Genomic DNA, 16,075 nt, shown 5'->3' on the forward strand with positions numbered 1-16,075 from the left:
TCTTTTCAGTCGCATTCTGGAGGTTAACCTTCACTGTTTTTAGAAATGCAAATTTTGTTTGTAAGTTATCTTCCCAACTTGTCAATTCCAATTCCTGTTGTTCCATCTTCTTTTTCTCAATGGCTAGTTTTTGTCTGTCTTCTTCAATATGTTTTTTCTTTTCAAGTAACTTTTCCCTCTCACTGGTGACTTTATCTAAAGAAGAATCAACTTCTTCTCTGTTCTTTTCAAGTTTTTCTTTTTGTTTCACCATGTTTGAGAGAAGATCGTCCATCTGGATCCTTCCTCTCAACAGCAATTTGCTTCTAGTTGCGATCTGGTCTGTCATCTGAACAAGGACAGCAAATGTGTTCTTAATGGCAAGTGACATTTTTTGCAAATCTTTCCATTTAGCTTCTAATTTCATTGCTTTCTTGTCAAGGTTTTCACTTTTCTTCTTCATCACCCCCTGGAAGTTGACCTTCACGGTTTTTAGTAATGCAAAGTTTGATTTTATCCTATCTTCCCAATCTGTCAGCTCCATGTCCTGATGTTCCATCTTCTCTTTCTCTGTGGCAAATCTTCTTCTGTCTAGATCAATAATGTTTTTCTCCGCAACTAACTGTTCCCTCTCATTCACGACTCTTTCAGTTTCAGCATCAATGACCTTTTGCTTTTCTTCAAGTTCTTCTCTTTCTTTCACCATGCTAGAGAGCAGACCATCGAGCTGGATCCTTTCACTCAGCAATACTTGGTTTTGGTGTAACATTTGGTCTGGCGCTTGCTCAAGGTCTGCTTGCATCTTCTTCAAGGTATGCAACATACAATGCAACACTTCCTTTTTGGTTTCTAGAATAAGTTCTTTGACGGAAATATGATGAATTCTCTTCTCAGTAGTCCCCTTGAGGATTGTCTTGGCTTTTTCTAATGATTGCATGCTTGTTTTTAAGTTATCTTCAAAAACTTTCAGCTGAGACCTCCGATGTTCTGCTTTCTCCTGTTCAATGACCATTCTTTTCCTATCTCCATCAATGGTATTCTTAATTGAGATCAGGTTTTCCCTTTCCTTGCTGATTCTCTTCATAGCAGAATTCAGATTTTTTCTCTTCTCAGTGAGTTCTTCTTTTCGCTTCAACATTTTGGACACAAGCTGACCCATCTGGTACCGCTTTCTTAGTAGTAAACTTTTAAGTGACGCTTGATCTGTAATCTGATCAAGGTCTTCAAGTGTTTTCTTCAAGGCGAGTGATATTTTCTCAACGCCTTCTAGGTTGCCTTCTAATTTTATCTCAGTTTTGTAAATGTGCTCAAGTTTGTTCTCTTTCACCGCCTGGAGATTAGTCTTTACGGTTTCCATGTTTTTTTTGTTAGTCAGCAAGTGAGCTTGCCACACTTTCAGTTCAGACTCTAAACGTTCAGTTTTTTCCTTATCAGTCGTTAATTTCTGTCTGTCGACTTCAAGATTATTCTTCATTAAAGTTAACTTTGCGCTCTCATTGCCGATTCTCTCTGTGGCCGTGTCAACTTCTAGTTTGCAGTTGTCAATTTCTTCTTTTTCTCTCATCATTCGTGCTAGCTGACGATCCATCTGAGTTCTTTCCTTCAGCAGCTGTGCAATTTGGTGTAATATTTGGTCTCCCACTTCATCAAGGTCTGAAAGTGTCCTTTTCAAGGCAGGTATCATGATCTGCTCGTCTTTCTTCTTGGCTTCTAATTTGGGGATTGTTTTGCAAATGTTTTCAATTATCTTCTCCTTTACCTCCTGGATATTGGCCTTCATAGTTTCTAGTATTTGTGTTTTGGCGATTAAGTGATCTTCCCACACTTTCAGCTCAGACTGCTGGAGTTCCATCTTGTCCTTGTGTATTGTTTGTCTTTCCATCTGAAGATCAATATCTTTCTTCAGCAAAAGTAACTTTTCTGTCTCCTTGCTGACTCTCTCTAGAGAAGAATCAACATCTTCTCTGTTCTGATCCAGTTTTTCTTTTTGTTTTATCATACATGAGAGCAGATCTCCCATCTGGCTCCTTCCTCTCAACAGTGATTTGCTTTTAGTTGCAACTTGGTCTGTCATCTGAACAAGGTCTGCAAATGTGTTCCTCATGCGAAGTGATATTTTCTGCATGTCTTCCTTGTTGGCTTCTAATGCGAGGGCTTTCTGGTAAATGTTTTCAAGTTTCTTCTCAACCACCTCTTGGAAGTTGACCTTCGCTGTTTTCAGGAATGGGATGTTAGTTTTGAAGTCATTTTCCCATGAGGTCAGCTCCACTTCTTGTTGTTCCATCTTCTCTTTCTCGATGCCTAATCTCCGTCTGTCTTCATCAGCATCATTTTTCTTTGCAGCTAACTGTTCCCTCTCATGAATAACTCGTTCACTTTCGGCATCAAGGACTTTTTGGTTTTCCTCAAGTTCTTCTCTTTGTTTCACCATGCTTGACAGGAGACCATCTAGCCACGTCCTTTCTCTCTGCAACATTTTGTTTTGGTGTAATCTTATGTCCGGAACTCGCTCAAGGTCTGCTAGCATCTTCTTTAAGGCAAGTAACATTTTCTGAATGCCTTCATTTTTTGTTTCTAAATTGAGTCCTTTCTTAGAAATGTTTTCAAGTCTCTTTTTAGTCACCGTCAAGAGCATGCTCTTTGAATTTTCTAGTGATCGTATGTCAGTTTTGAAGTGATCTTCTTGTACTTGCAGGTGTGACTTCAGTTGTTCTGCTTTCCCCTTGTTAATTGACAGACTTTCTCTACCCACGTCAATGTTCTTCTCCATTAAAAGTATTTTTTCTCTCTCCTCGTTGATTCTTTCCAGATCATAATCTATAGCTTCTCTCTTCTCAATGAGTTCTTCTTTTTGTTTCTCCATTTTTGACAGCAGCCAACCCAGCTGGTACCTCTGTCTCAGCAGCAATTTTTCCTTAAGTGTCACCTGGTCTGCATCCTGATCAAGGTCTGCAAGTGTTTTCTCTAAGGCAAGTGATAATTTCTTGATGCCTTCCTGGTTGCCTTCGAATTTCAGTTTATTTTTATAAACGTTGTCAAGTGTTTTCTTATTCACGGCCTGGAGATTGGTCTTTACTCGTTCAAGGGATTGTATGTATGTTATGAAGTGAGCTTCCCGCTTTTTCAACTCGGACCGCTGTTGTTCCATCTTGTTCTTCTCTCCTGCTTGTTTTTCCTTCTCAACATCAATGTCATTCTTCAGGAAAATTAACTTTTCCTTGTCATTGGTGACTTTGTTTAAAGCAAAATCAACATCTTCTCTGTTTCTGTCAAGTTCTTCTCTTTGTTTCACCATTTTGGAGAGAAGATCACCCATCTGGCTCCTTCGTCTCAACAGCCCTTTGCTTATAGTTCCGACCTGGTCTGCCATCTGAACAAGGTCAGCAAATGTGTTCTTAATGGCAAGTGATATTTTCCGCAATTCTTCCTTGTTGGCTTCTAATTTCAGTGCTTTCTCGTCAGTGTTTTCAGGTTTCTTCTCAGTCAAGTCCTTGAAGCTGGCCTTCACTGTTTTTAGTGACTGAATCTTAGTTCTTACATCATTTTCCCATCTTTTTAGTTCCGCTTTCCGTTGTTCCATCTTGTCTTTCTCAATGGCAAGTTTTTGTCTGTCTGCATCATTAGAATTTTTCTTTTCAAGCAAATTTTTCTCCTCATTCATGACTTTTTCTGTTTCAGCATCAAGAACCTTTTTACTCTTCTCAAGCTCTTCTCTCTGTTTCACCATGGTTGATAGCAGACCATCAAGCCGAATCTTCTCTCTCTGCAACACTTTGTTTTGGTGTATTCTTCGGTCCGGCACTTGTTCTTGAAAGTCAGCTCGCATCTTCTTCAAGGCAAGCGAGATGTTTTGCACGCCTTCTAAATAGAGTCCTTTTTTGGAAATGTTTTTGAGTCCCTCCTTAGTAGTCCCCTGGAGATTGGTCATTGCTCTTTCGAGTGATCTCCTGTTGCTTTTTACGCGATCTTCATACAGCTTTAGCTCAGACCTTAATTGCTCTATTTTGCTCTTCTCAATTGAAAGATGTTCTCCATCTCCATCAATGGTTTTCTTCACTGAAAGTAACTTTTCTCGTTTCTTTCTGATTCTCGCCTTAGCAGATTCCATATCGTCTCTCTTCTCATTGAGCTGTTCTCTTTGTTTTGTCATTTTTGAGAGCAGCTGACCCATCTGGTACCTCTGTCTCAACAGAACTTTGTCTTTAAGTGACACTTGGTCTGAGATCAGATCAAGATCCGCAAGTCTTTTCTCCAAGACGAGTGATATTTTTTGGATTCCTTCCTGGTTGCTTTCTAATTTGAGGTTATATTTGGAAATGATCTCAAGTTTCTTCTCATTCACCTCCTGGAGGTTGGTCTTCATCATTTCTAGGGATTTTGTGCTGGTGATTAGGTGAGCTTGCCACACTCTCAGGTCAGACTGCCGTTGTCCCAGCTTTTTCTTCTCTGTTGCTTGTCTTTCCCTCTGAACTTCAGTGTCATTCTCCAGCAAAAGTAACTTTTCCTTCTCACTGCTGACTTTGTCTAAAGATGAATCAAGATCTTCTCGGCTCTTATGAAGTTCTTCTTTTTGTTTCACCATACTTGAGAGCAGATCACCCAACTGCTTCCTTCCTCTCAGCAGCACTGTGCTGTTAAATGCGACTTGGTTCTTCATCTGAACAAGGTTCACAAATGTGACGAGTGACATTTTCTGCATTCCTTCCTTGTTTGCTTCTAACTTCAGTGATTTCTTGTAAACATTTTCACGTTTCTTCTCAACCGCCTCCTGGATGTTTGACTTCACTTTTTTTAGCAATGTAAAGTTCATATTTAGGTGAGCTTCCCTCGCCGTCAGCTCCACTTCCTGCTGGTCCATCTTCTGTTTCCCGATGGCTAGTCTTCTTCTGTCTTCTTCGATATTATTTTTCTTTGCAAATAACTGTTTCCTCTCATTCGCAATTCTTTCAGTGTCCGCTTCAATGACCTTTCGATTTTCCTCGAGTTCTTCTCTTTGTTTCACCATGCTAGAGAGCAGACCACCAAGCTGGATCCTTGCACGAAGCAATAATTGGTTTTGGTTTAATATTTGGTCGGGCATTTGCTCAAAATCAGCTACCATTTTATTCAAAGCGAGCAATATGTTCTGCGTGGTTTCCTCTTTGATTTCTAATTTGATGCTTTTCTCGGAAATGTTTTCGATTTTCTTGGCAGCGGTCTTCTTAAGGTCGGTCTTGGCTTTTTCTAATGAGTGCACGTTTGTTTTTAAGTTATCTTCAAACACCTTCAGCTTACACAGCAGATGTTCTGCTTTCTCCTTCTCAATCAACAGACTTTTCCGATCATGGTCAATATTGTTTTTAATTGAGATCAAGTGTTCCCGTTCCTTGCCCATTCTGCCCATAGCCGAGTTCATATTTGCCCTCTTCTCAAGGAGTTCTTCTTGTTGTTCCATCATTTTTGACAGCACCCGGCCCATCTGGCACCTTCGTCTTATCATCAAACTGCCTTTAAATGACAACTGATTTGTAATCTGATCAAGGTCTGCAAGGGTCTTCTTCAAGATAAGTGATGTTTTCTCCACCTTATCCAGGTTACATTCCATTTTGATCTTGTAAATGTTCTCAACCGCCTGGAGATTGGTCTTTACTGTTTCTAGGGATTTTTTGTTAGTCATTAAATGAGCTTGCCGCGCTTTCAGCTCAGACTCAAATTGTTCCAATTTTTCCTTGTCAATTGTTAATCTCCGTCTCTCCACTTCAAGATTGTTCTTCATTAGATATAACGTGGTCCTCTCATTGCTGATTCTTTCTGTGGCAGCTTCAACCTCTTGGTGGTTATTATCAATTTCTTCTTTTTGTGTGACCATTCTTGCGAGCTGATCATCCAGCTGAGTCCTTCCTCTCAGCAATTGTGCGTTTTTGTGTAATACTCGCTCTCTCACTTCATCAAGGTCTGCCAACGTCCTTTTCAAGACAGGCGTCATTATCTGCACACCTTTCTCGTTGGCTTCTAATTTGAGGAATGTTTTGTAAACGTTTTTAACTTTCTTCTCCTTCACTTCCTGGAGGTTGACCTTCACTTTTTCAAGTGATAGTAAGTTGGTTATTAAGCGATCTCTCCATACTTTCAGCTCAGAGCGCCGTTGTTCCATCTTGTCCTTCTCTATTGCTTGACTTTTCTTCTGGACTTCAAGATCTTTCTCCAGCATAAGTAACTTTTCATTCTCATTGCTGGCTCTTTCTAAAGCAGAATCAATATCTTCTCTGTTCTTTTCAAGGTTTTCTTTTTGTTTCAGCATGTTTGAGAGAAGATCGCCCATCTGGATCCTTCTTCTCAACAGCACTTTGCTTATAGTTGCAGCTTGGTCCATCATCGGAACAAAGTCTACATGTGTGTTGTTCACGGCAAGTGACATTTTCTGCATACCTTCTTTTTTGGATTCTAATTTGAGTGCTTTCTTGTAAAAGTTTTCGAGTTTCTTCTCAATCAACTCTAGGAGGTTACGCTTCACTGTTTTTAGTAACGGAATCTTAGTTTTAAAGTCATCTTCCCGTGCGGTCAGCTCCTTTTCCTGCTGTTCCATCTTTTCTTTCTCAATCGCTCGTCTTTGTCTCTCTTCATCAATATAATTTTTCTTTTCAAGTATTTCTTCCATCTGTTTATTAACTCTTTCGTTTTCAGCATCAAGGACTTTTTGCGTCTCTTCAAGCTCTTCTCTTTGTTTCACCATGCTCGATAGACTACCATCGAACCGGATCCTTTCTTTCTGCAACGCTTTGTTTTGGTGTATTATTTGGTCTGGCACTACCTCAAGGTCTGTTTGCATTTTCTTCAAGGAAAGTGATGTTTCCTGCACACCTTCCATTTTCTTTTCTAAATAGAGTCCTTTCTTGGAAATGTTTTTCAGCCTCACCTCCGTAGTCTTCTGGAGATTGGTCTTTACTCTTTCTAGGGTTTTCATCTTGGTCAATAAGTCATCTTCCCAAACGTTTAGCTCAGAACGCCGTAGGTCCATCTTGTCCTTTTGTATTTCTTGTCTTTCCCGTTCAGCATCAATCTCGTTCTCCAGCAAATGCAACTTGGTCCTCTCATTGCTGAGATGGTCTAAGGCAGAATCAACTGCTTCTGTGTTCTGATCAAATTCTTCTTTTTGTTTCACCATACTTGAGAACATCTTACCCAGCTGGATCCTTCCTCTCAGCAGCACTTTGCCTTTAGGACCTACTTGGTCTGTCATCCGAACAAGGTCTTCAAAGGTGTTCTTCAAGGCAAGAGACATTTTCTGCAGGTCTTCCTTTTTGCCTTCTAGTTTTATTGCTTTCTTGTGGACATTTTTGAACTTCTTTTCAGTCACCTCTTGGAATTTGGCCTTCAATGAGTTTAGCATTGCAAAGTTTGTTTTTAAGTGATATTCCCATAATGCGAGATCCACTTCCTGTTGTTCCATCTTCTCTTTCTCCATGGCTAGCCTTTGTTTGTTTTCATCGATATTGCTTTGCTTGTTATGGACTCTTTCAGTTTCAGCATCAAGGACTTTTTGCTTCTCCTCAAGCTCTTCTCTTTGTTTCACCATGCTTGACAGCAGAACTTCTAGCCGGATCGTTGCTGTGCCCAATAATTTGTTTTGGTGTGCTATTTGGTCTGGCACTTGCTCAAGGTCTGCTCTCATCTTCTGTAAGGCGAGCAACATTTTCTGTGTGTCTTCCTTTTTCGTTTCTGAATTGAGTCTCTTCTTGGATATGTTTTCAACTGTCTTCTCAGTTGTCACACGGAGATTGGTCTTCACTTGTTCTAGAAATTTTATGTTAGGTAATATGTAATCTTCCCACATTTTCAGCTCTGATTGCATTGAATCCATCTTGTCCTTCTTGATTTCTTGTCTTTCCCACTCAACATCAATATCGTTCTCCTTCTCAATGCCGACTTTGTCTAAAGCCGAATCGACATCTTTTCTGCTCTTATCAAGTTCTTCTTGTTTCATCATACTTGTGAGCAGATCACCCAACTGCATCTTTCCTTTCAGCAGAAGTTTGCTTTTCGTTGCAACTTGGTCGTTCATCTCAACAAGTTCTGCAAACGTATTCTTCATGGTGAAGATCATCTTCTGCATAACTTCCTTTTTGGCTTCTAGCTTCAGCGCTTTCTCGCTAAAGTTTTCACGTTTCTCCTCAATCACCTCCTGAAAGTTGGCCTTTGCTGTTTTTATTAGCGGAATCTTACTTTTTAAGTCTTCTTCCCATCGTTGTATATTTTCTTTCTCAATGGCTAATTTTGGTCCGTCTTCATCAATGTGACTTAAAACAAATGTTTCCTTTTCGTTTATGACATTTTCAGCATCAAGAACTTTTTGCTTCTCCTCAAACCTGTCACGTTGTTTCACCATGCTTGACATCAGAAGATCTAGCCGGATTCTTTCTCCTTGCAAAACTTTCTTTTGGTTTAATGTCTGCTCTGGCTCTTGCTCAAGGTCCACGAACATCTTCTTCAAGGTAAGTGACATTTTCCGCACGCTTTCTTTATTCATTTCCAAACGGCGTCCTTTCTCGGAAATCTTTTTGAGTGTCTTCTCAGTTGTCCCTAAGAGACTGGTCTTTGCTTTTTCTAGTGATTGCACGTGATTTTCCAAGTGATCTTTGCACGCTTTGAGCACCGACCGCAGTTGTTCCGATTTCTTTTCCTCACTTGACAGACTTTCTCTATCTACGTCAATATTCTTCTTCATTGAAAGCAAGCTTTCTTTTTCCCTGTTGATCGCGTCCGTAGCAAAGTCCAAGTCTTCTCTCTTCTCGCCGAGCTCTTCTTCGTGTTTGATTATTTTTGACAGTAGCCGAGCCATCTGGTACCTCTGTGTAAGCGGTAGTTTGTCTTTAAGCGACGCTTGGTTGGTAATCCGATCCAGGTCTGCAAGCGTGCTCTCCAAGGCAAAGGATATTTTCTCAAAGCCTTCCTGGTTTCCTTCCAATTTGAGTTTATTTTTGTAAATGTTCTCCAGTTTCTTCTTCATTTCCTGGAGATTGGTCTCTATTTGTTCGAGGGATTTTGTGGTGGTCATTAGATGATCTTCCCACACTTTCAGCTCAGACCACCGTTGTCTCATCTTGTTCTTTTCTATCGCTTGTCTTTCCCGCTCAACATCCATATCATTTTCCAGCAAATCGAACTTGCTGACTCTGTCTAAAGCAGAATCAACATCAGCTCTGTTCTGATCAAGTTCTTCTTTTTGTTTCAACATATTGGAGAGAAGATCGCCCATCTGGATCCTTCTTCTTGCTACTTGGTCTGTCATCTGAACAAGATTGGTAAAAGTGTTCTTCATGGCAAGTGACATTTTCTGGATATCTTCATTTTTGGTTTCTAATTTAAGTTCTTTCTCATAAAGGTTTTCACGTTTCTTCTCAATCAGCACCCGGAAGTTAGCCTTGGCCATTTTTAGCGATGCTAAGTTTGTTTTTAAGTCGTCTTCCCGTGCTGTCAGCTCTTTTCTCAACTTTTCTTTCTCGATGGTTAATCTTCGTGTGTCTTCATCGATATTATTTCCTTTCAAAATTAACATAGTAGAAATTGTATCGTATCTTTTCTCCTTGAGTTGCATGTTTGAGAGAAGATGGTCCACCTGGATCCTTCCTCTCAGCAGGACTTTGCTTATGGTTGCAGCTTGGTCCGTCAACTGAACAAGGTGTGCAAATGTGTTGTTCATGGCAAGGGACATCTTCTGCATGCCTTCCATTTTGGCTTCTAATTTGTTTGATTTCTGGTTAACGTTTTCAAGTTTCTTCTCAATCACTTCCTGCAAGCCGGCCTTCACCGTTTTTAGTCTTGCAAATTTGGTTTTTAATTGATCTTCTCGACGTGTCAGCTCCACTTCCCGTTGTTCTTTTTGTTTCACCATAGAGAGACGATCGTCCATCTGGATCCTTCTTCTCAGCAGGACTTTGCTTATAGTTGCAACTTGGTCAGTCATCTGAACAAGGTCAGCAAATGTGTTGTTCATGGCAAGTGACCATTTCTGCATACCTTCCGTTTTGGCTTGTAATTTGATTGATTCCTGGTTAACATTTTCACATTTCTTCTCAATCACTTCCTGCAAGCCGGCGTTCACTGTTTTTAGTCTTGCAAATTTGGTTTTTAATTGATCTTCTCGACGTATCAGCTCCGCTTCCCGTTGTTCTCCTTTTTGTTTCACCATGGAGAGACGATCGTCCATCTGGATCCTTCCTCTCAGCAGGACTTTGCTTATGGTTGCAGCTTGGTCCGTCAACTGAACAAGGTGTGCAAATGTGTTGTTCATGGCAAGGGACATCTTCTGCATGCCTTCCATTTTGGCTTCTAATTTGTTTGATATCTGGTTAACGTTTTCAAGTTTCTTCTCAATCACTTCCTGGAAGTTGGCCTTCAATGTTTTTAGAAATGATATGTTAGTTTCTGAGTGATCTTCCCAACTTGTCAGCTCCACTTCCTGTTGTTGCATCTTCTCTTTCTCAATGTCTCGGCTTTGTCCGCCTTCAATTTCATTTTTCTTTGCAATTAACTGTTTCCTCTCGTTGGCGACTTTTTCAGTTTCAGCATCAAGGAACTTTTGGTTTTCCTCAAGTTCTTCTCTTTGTTTCACCATGCTTGACAGCAGAACTTTTAGCCGGATTCTTTCTCTTTCCAAAATTTTGTTTTGGTGTACTATTTGGTCTGGAACTTGCTTGAAGTCTGCTAATATCTTCTTCAAGGCGAGCGAAATTTTCTGCACACCCTTTTCCGTTGCTATATGGAGTCCTTTCCTGGAAATGTTTTCAAGTCTCATCTCAGTAGCTCCTTGGAGGATCATTTTTGCTTTTTCTAGTGATTTTAAGTTATCTTCACGCACTTTGAGATCAGACCTCAGATTTTCTGTTTTCTCCCTCTCAATTGAAAGACTTCCTCTTTCTTCATCGATATCGATCCTCATCGATTGTAACTTTTCTCCTTCCTTGGCGATTGTGTCCATTTCTTTTCTTTTCTCAATGATTTCTTCTTTGTGTTTCTCCATTTTTAACAGAAGCTGACCCATCTGGTTCCTCTGGTCTGTGATCTGATCAAGCGTATCCTCCAAGGCAAGTTTTATTTTCTCGATTCCTTCCTGGTCGTTTTCCAATTTGAGGGCTCGTGACATCGCGTCACGCAGACGAGTCTTTTCTTCCCGAATCAGTTTATTTCGAAGTGATATTTGCTTCGTCAAGTCGGGCTTGTTTTCGTCGCGCCACATTTTCAGCTCCTTTTTTCTCGTCTTTATGGTTTTACTTACTTCCAGTGTTGTTTTTTGGAGAATTTCCTTTTGGATTTTGAAGTCGGCGCTTATGCGATGGAGTTGAAGTTTGATTTGACTTGTGAGTTTTGGTTGTTGACTTAGTTTTTCCTTGATGTCATGAACGGTTCGGGCGAGATGGTGCCATCTCATCATCGTGTCCGTTTTTATGGTTTTATCGACCACGTGGGAATTGTTGGCGCTGTCGTTTGCGGTTTCTTTTTGACGTCTTTGAATTTTCCGTTTTTGGATCTCTAAAGAATCCATCTCTTTGGTGAGCATCTCTAGTTGCCAACGGAGATCTTTTTGATACTTTCGCGTCCGCCGTCGGAGCGATTGCTTCTCTAATTGGATCTCAGCGCACTTTTTTTGATTGTCTCGCTCTTTTCGACGCACCCTCCTTAAAAGAGTCTGATTGTTTTGCCGTTTGAGCTCCAATTCCGATTTGAAAAGGTCAAGTTCTTCGGTCTCTCTTTTGACGCGTTCCCGTTTCATTTCAAGCTCCTCCCTTTGTCTTTGCGTTTCTTTTCCGACGTCAAGAATGTGATGCGTTTGTTTTTCGAGGGGCATCATAACGTGTGATTTTTTCGTCCTGAGATCAGACGTCAGGGCCTCGATTTTTGTTTTCAGAGCAGCGAGGAAGATTTTCTGCTCGCTACTTGAATTTCGCTGAATTTCCATGTTCTTACTTTGATTTTGCAGGTGCACGCAAAGCATTGGCATCATGTCCAGGAGGCCGCTGAGATGTTTATTGATCTTAAAAGTATTTGTATCTGACAATTCGTTTTGTACTTTGGCATTTTCATTCCTGTTCTCAGCCGATTCTTTTCGCTCTTGCTGCATTTTGAATCTCAGGATTTCCAAGTGGTCCCTCTCTCGCATTATTTTTTCCAGTGTTTTGTCGAGTTCTCTTTCCTTCTTTTTTCTCCTCGCGTTCATGAATCGCATTTCCTGTTGCATTTTCAGGCAGATTCTCGTCGCCTGCCTCATTTTGCTCCAGCGTTTTCGTAATGCGTGTTGACTTTGTTTTTCTCTGATGTCAAGCTCCGCCTTCAGCAAATCTACTTCCCGTTGCGCTTGATTCAACGCTTGTTTTCTCTCGTCGAGTTGTTGTTTCTCTTTTTCGATGTCCTCCCTCAAATGGATGAAGCGTCTTTCCCTTTGTCCTTCCTGGAGATTTTTCGTTTGGGTGTACAGATGTTCTGAATGACCTTTGGCCTTTGGTTTTTGGAAATGATCTGCGTCCATCATCAGAGTGTTCAATTCCTGCTTTTTCTCCTCCATCCATCTCTCCATGGAATCTTCTCTCGTCTCCCTCGCTTCTTCTTCTTTCACGGTGAGTTGGTATGCCTCATTTTCTGCTTGTTTCATGACTTTTAATAATTCGGTCACAAGAATTTCTTCAATTTTTTCCAGCTCGTTCCGTTCCGTGGCATCCAGTGTCATTTCCTTGATTCCTTCTTCACGAGATGCAACCATGGATTTGGTCATTTTAACTGCAGTCTCGCTATATTCCCATCCGCCGAAGTTCTGTTTGTCCTTCATAAAAAACGTTTGGCTTTGTTATTATTATTTTTGGTTTGTTTAAGGTTCACAAAACAATAAGTGCAAAATAGAGTCCCAATTACAGTGGGCCCCCGTGTTACGAGGTGAATCCGTTCCGCGGTTGGGCTCGTAAGGCGAATTCACCGTACGGCGGGCAATCCGAACCAATGTTAAATAGCTAATGCATTTAGAACCTCAGTAAAAACGTCAAAATTGTACATACATATTAAAAACTGGTACCAAAATAGTATAGTAAGTGCTACGTAAATATGATATACATGTATACAATCAGAAAACATCACAAATAAAAAATATAGAATATATTGTTTACCTTTGAGTGCCACTTATTATGCCCATATTCCCTAATAAGGGCAGCGTACTTCATATTTCTCTTGAGTATGTCCAGCTTCGTTTCCATATAAATCTTATAAACCATATAAACCATATAAATTCTCTCTGTAACATCACTAAAAATCTTGGGAACCCATGACTAACCCAAAAAAGTTTGAATTATGCACTAAAATGCACTATAAATAAGGTTTTGTAACCACTCGCGATAGAACAAAGCTTTACCATTCCGCCATTTTGAAACGAGTGAGGCCGACCAATAGCAGACCAGCATCTCCGTGAGGAAATGCAGCATTGTAGCGACGTGTTGCATGGAAGCAGTTTGACGGCAATAGTAAATAAGTGCAATTACCTAAAAACGCCAGCAGATGGAGGCAAAACAACACAAATACAGCCAACCCCCTAGGGTCATGACAGTTGATTTTGTCGCAAAGTGAGGAAAATACTTTAAAGAGGGGACGAAAAAACTCAGTATTCCATATCGCAACATTAAAAAAAAGTAAGACAGGGACGCTGTAACACTGGGGTCCACTGTATTGTATATTTCTAGTTAAAAGGCAAGTGAAATTTTGAACCAAGCCCAGAACGTTAGCAAAACCAATTAGAAATGTTGTATGAAGTACGCTCCCGTTTAATTATGATAAAAATATACTATGAACTATGTACTTGTATTGTAACGCAAAGTATATAATTTCATACCAAATGAAGTTCTTAAAAGTATACTTCTTCAATAGACTTCTAGTATTTGACTTGTATACTTGGTGTACTTCACACAAAAAACGTAAAATGCTGTAAATTCCCCGATATATTTATGCATCATTTTAAAAAAAAGTGACATTAAAAGGCCCTTCTATAATTGAAGCACCGGTAAAAATAAGTAAATAAATAAATAAAGGAAGACAGACTTACCCTGTTTTGCGAGCTGGCCACGCGCTCGATGCAGCGCGCTCCTCGGCAGCACGCTTTGGCCACGCTCTCAACGTTTAGCGTCAAGCGAGCTTCCGTGGCCTGGAGTTCATCTTTTTGCTTTTGAAGCTTGGACCTGAGCATTTCCAACTCATCCCTCTCTTCCACCATCAGCTCTCGTCGCAGCTCCAGTTGTCCGTGCGCTCTTTGGAGTTTTCTTTTGGCAAATTTCCCGGCATCCCCTTTTCCGCCCGGGCGCTTTCTCCGTCGTTTTTCTTTCACGACCAATCGTTTTTTCACGTTCTTATCGATTGGATTTTGGATGTTCTCCCTCGGTTGCGGCGGGTCAGACGGCGTTTCCTGCAATCGCGGGGCGCCACGTTTGCCGGCCAAGGGGCTGAAGAGCGGCGCCCGATTTGACCGATTGATGAATTCTAGGCGGCGTTGCTTCGATCGAATGTCGTCGCGTTGTCTCCTGAGAGTTTGACCGTCCCGCTTCAGGACGCTCAATTTTTCCCGGAGAAGCCTTTGCTCTTCCGCGCCGCTCTTCAAGCTCTTCTCGACTTTCTGACTCAAATGTTTCAAAAGTAACGTTAGCGTTTTGATCAGGAGATCCCGCTCATGTTTTTCGTCCCTCAGTTTTTCGATCTCCTTTTGTTGCTTCCGTACGATTGTTTTAAAGAATTCGAGTTCACGTGTTTTCCAAAGACCTTCGGGATTCTGCGTTTCCGGACCGATGGACGACATCTTTCGTTTTCTCCTCGTCTGTTGTTTGCATTGATTTTTTTCTTTCACTTTACTTTGTCTCCTTTTGTTGCAGCTGCTCTGTACACACACACACACACACACACACACACACACACGTTTTTATATCATAATGGGGACATGCCTGGCTCCTAAAAGGGTGTCAAACACATTTTAATCCTAAAAATTAAACTTCTCGTAGGGCTGTTACGAATGACATAATTTACTCGATTAAATAATATTTTTAATAATTTTTTTTTGGATTAATTGTATTTTTTTAATTAAATGACAGTCCATTTTAAGTGTGACACACATTTATTGTTTTGATAACAATAAAATCATGGTATATATGTAATAATATTTAAATGCATGATTAAAAAAATAGTGATGTAAGTAACATAACGTTTTAAAAATGCACCTATGTATTTAATTACATAGATTTATATAACTTTAAAAACAAGTTAAAATGTTTATTCTTCTTTTAATACTGTCCAAAATAGTACAAGCACATCACAATTAAACCATTAACATTACTATGAATGAAAAAAACATGACAAGTTTTTCATCTCTTCCAAAAAGCTCATTTTTATACTTTACAAAAGCGAATTAAAGTCATTTGCGGGCCACTACCGGCCCGCGGACTGTATGTTTCACACACCTGCCGTAATGCATTACTTTCTGCTGTAACACGGTCGCATACGGCATTACACACACAAAATAGTAATATTTTACTCAGTACAAATGACCGTAGCGCATGTTAAATGCATTACAAAACGTCAAAGTTGTTTACAATGAAATCACAAAATATTGCGACTTACGATGCACTCCTCGTGTCAAAGTCCGCAGCATTTGGCAGACGTCTAATCGAATTGGGGTCTGGCCGCAAAGTGGCGTTTCTCAACAGCGAGAGTCACGTGACACCGACGCTATCATTTTCTCGGCCTGCTGTCGTCTGATAAGCTTCAGCTTTAAAACGTGCGCCACGAGATCTTCTACAAACACTCCTGTTAAAAAGTCTTCACATCACGTGACATATATCTATATATCTATATGAACGCGTATTTATGGCATTATGGTATAAATGCGGAAAAAAAATATTCTATACATCATTTTTTTAAATGGTCAAAACTTACTGTTCGTGTTTTTTTTTTTTTTAATAAGTCTTACTGCACATGGTCGTTTTTCTAAAGCCTTATCATACGTTGGCGTTTTTTTTTTTTCTCCTTTGGACAAACAAGGCTTGTTCCACCCCGCAAATAAGCTTTATCAATTATATATGGTCATTATTAAAAAAAAAAA

At 40.2% G+C, this 16,075-nt stretch overlaps 2 protein-coding genes across 2 annotated transcripts; both read right to left on the bottom strand.

Moving 5' to 3' along the window:
* Positions 1-305: 305 nt before the first annotated feature.
* Positions 306-9,388, bottom strand: LOC148408475 (uncharacterized). Its single transcript, XM_088441370.1, has 4 exons — positions 8,644-9,388; positions 7,948-8,157; positions 430-5,613; positions 306-328 (listed from the first exon to the last, which is right to left on the bottom strand). Exons 1-4 carry the CDS (start codon positions 9,386-9,388, stop codon positions 306-308), a joined length of 6,162 nt encoding a protein of 2,053 aa, XP_088297496.1.
* A 526-nt stretch (positions 9,389-9,914) lies between these two features.
* Positions 9,915-15,978, bottom strand: LOC148408476 (uncharacterized). The gene is made up of 5 exons (XM_088441371.1): positions 15,595-15,978; positions 14,036-14,857; positions 12,026-12,772; positions 9,976-10,219; positions 9,915-9,922 (listed from the first exon to the last, which is right to left on the bottom strand). Exons 2-5 carry the CDS (start codon positions 14,777-14,779, stop codon positions 9,915-9,917), a joined length of 1,743 nt encoding a protein of 580 aa, XP_088297497.1. The 5' UTR covers positions 14,780-14,857; positions 15,595-15,978.
* Positions 15,979-16,075: the final 97 nt, after the last annotated feature.

This window comes from Hippichthys cyanospilos, chromosome 18 (assembly GCF_059441005.1).
Source record: "Hippichthys cyanospilos isolate Australia breed blue-spotted pipefish chromosome 18, RoL_Hcya_1.0, whole genome shotgun sequence".
In the NCBI taxonomy this organism is placed as follows: Eukaryota; Metazoa; Chordata; class Actinopteri; order Syngnathiformes; family Syngnathidae; genus Hippichthys; species Hippichthys cyanospilos.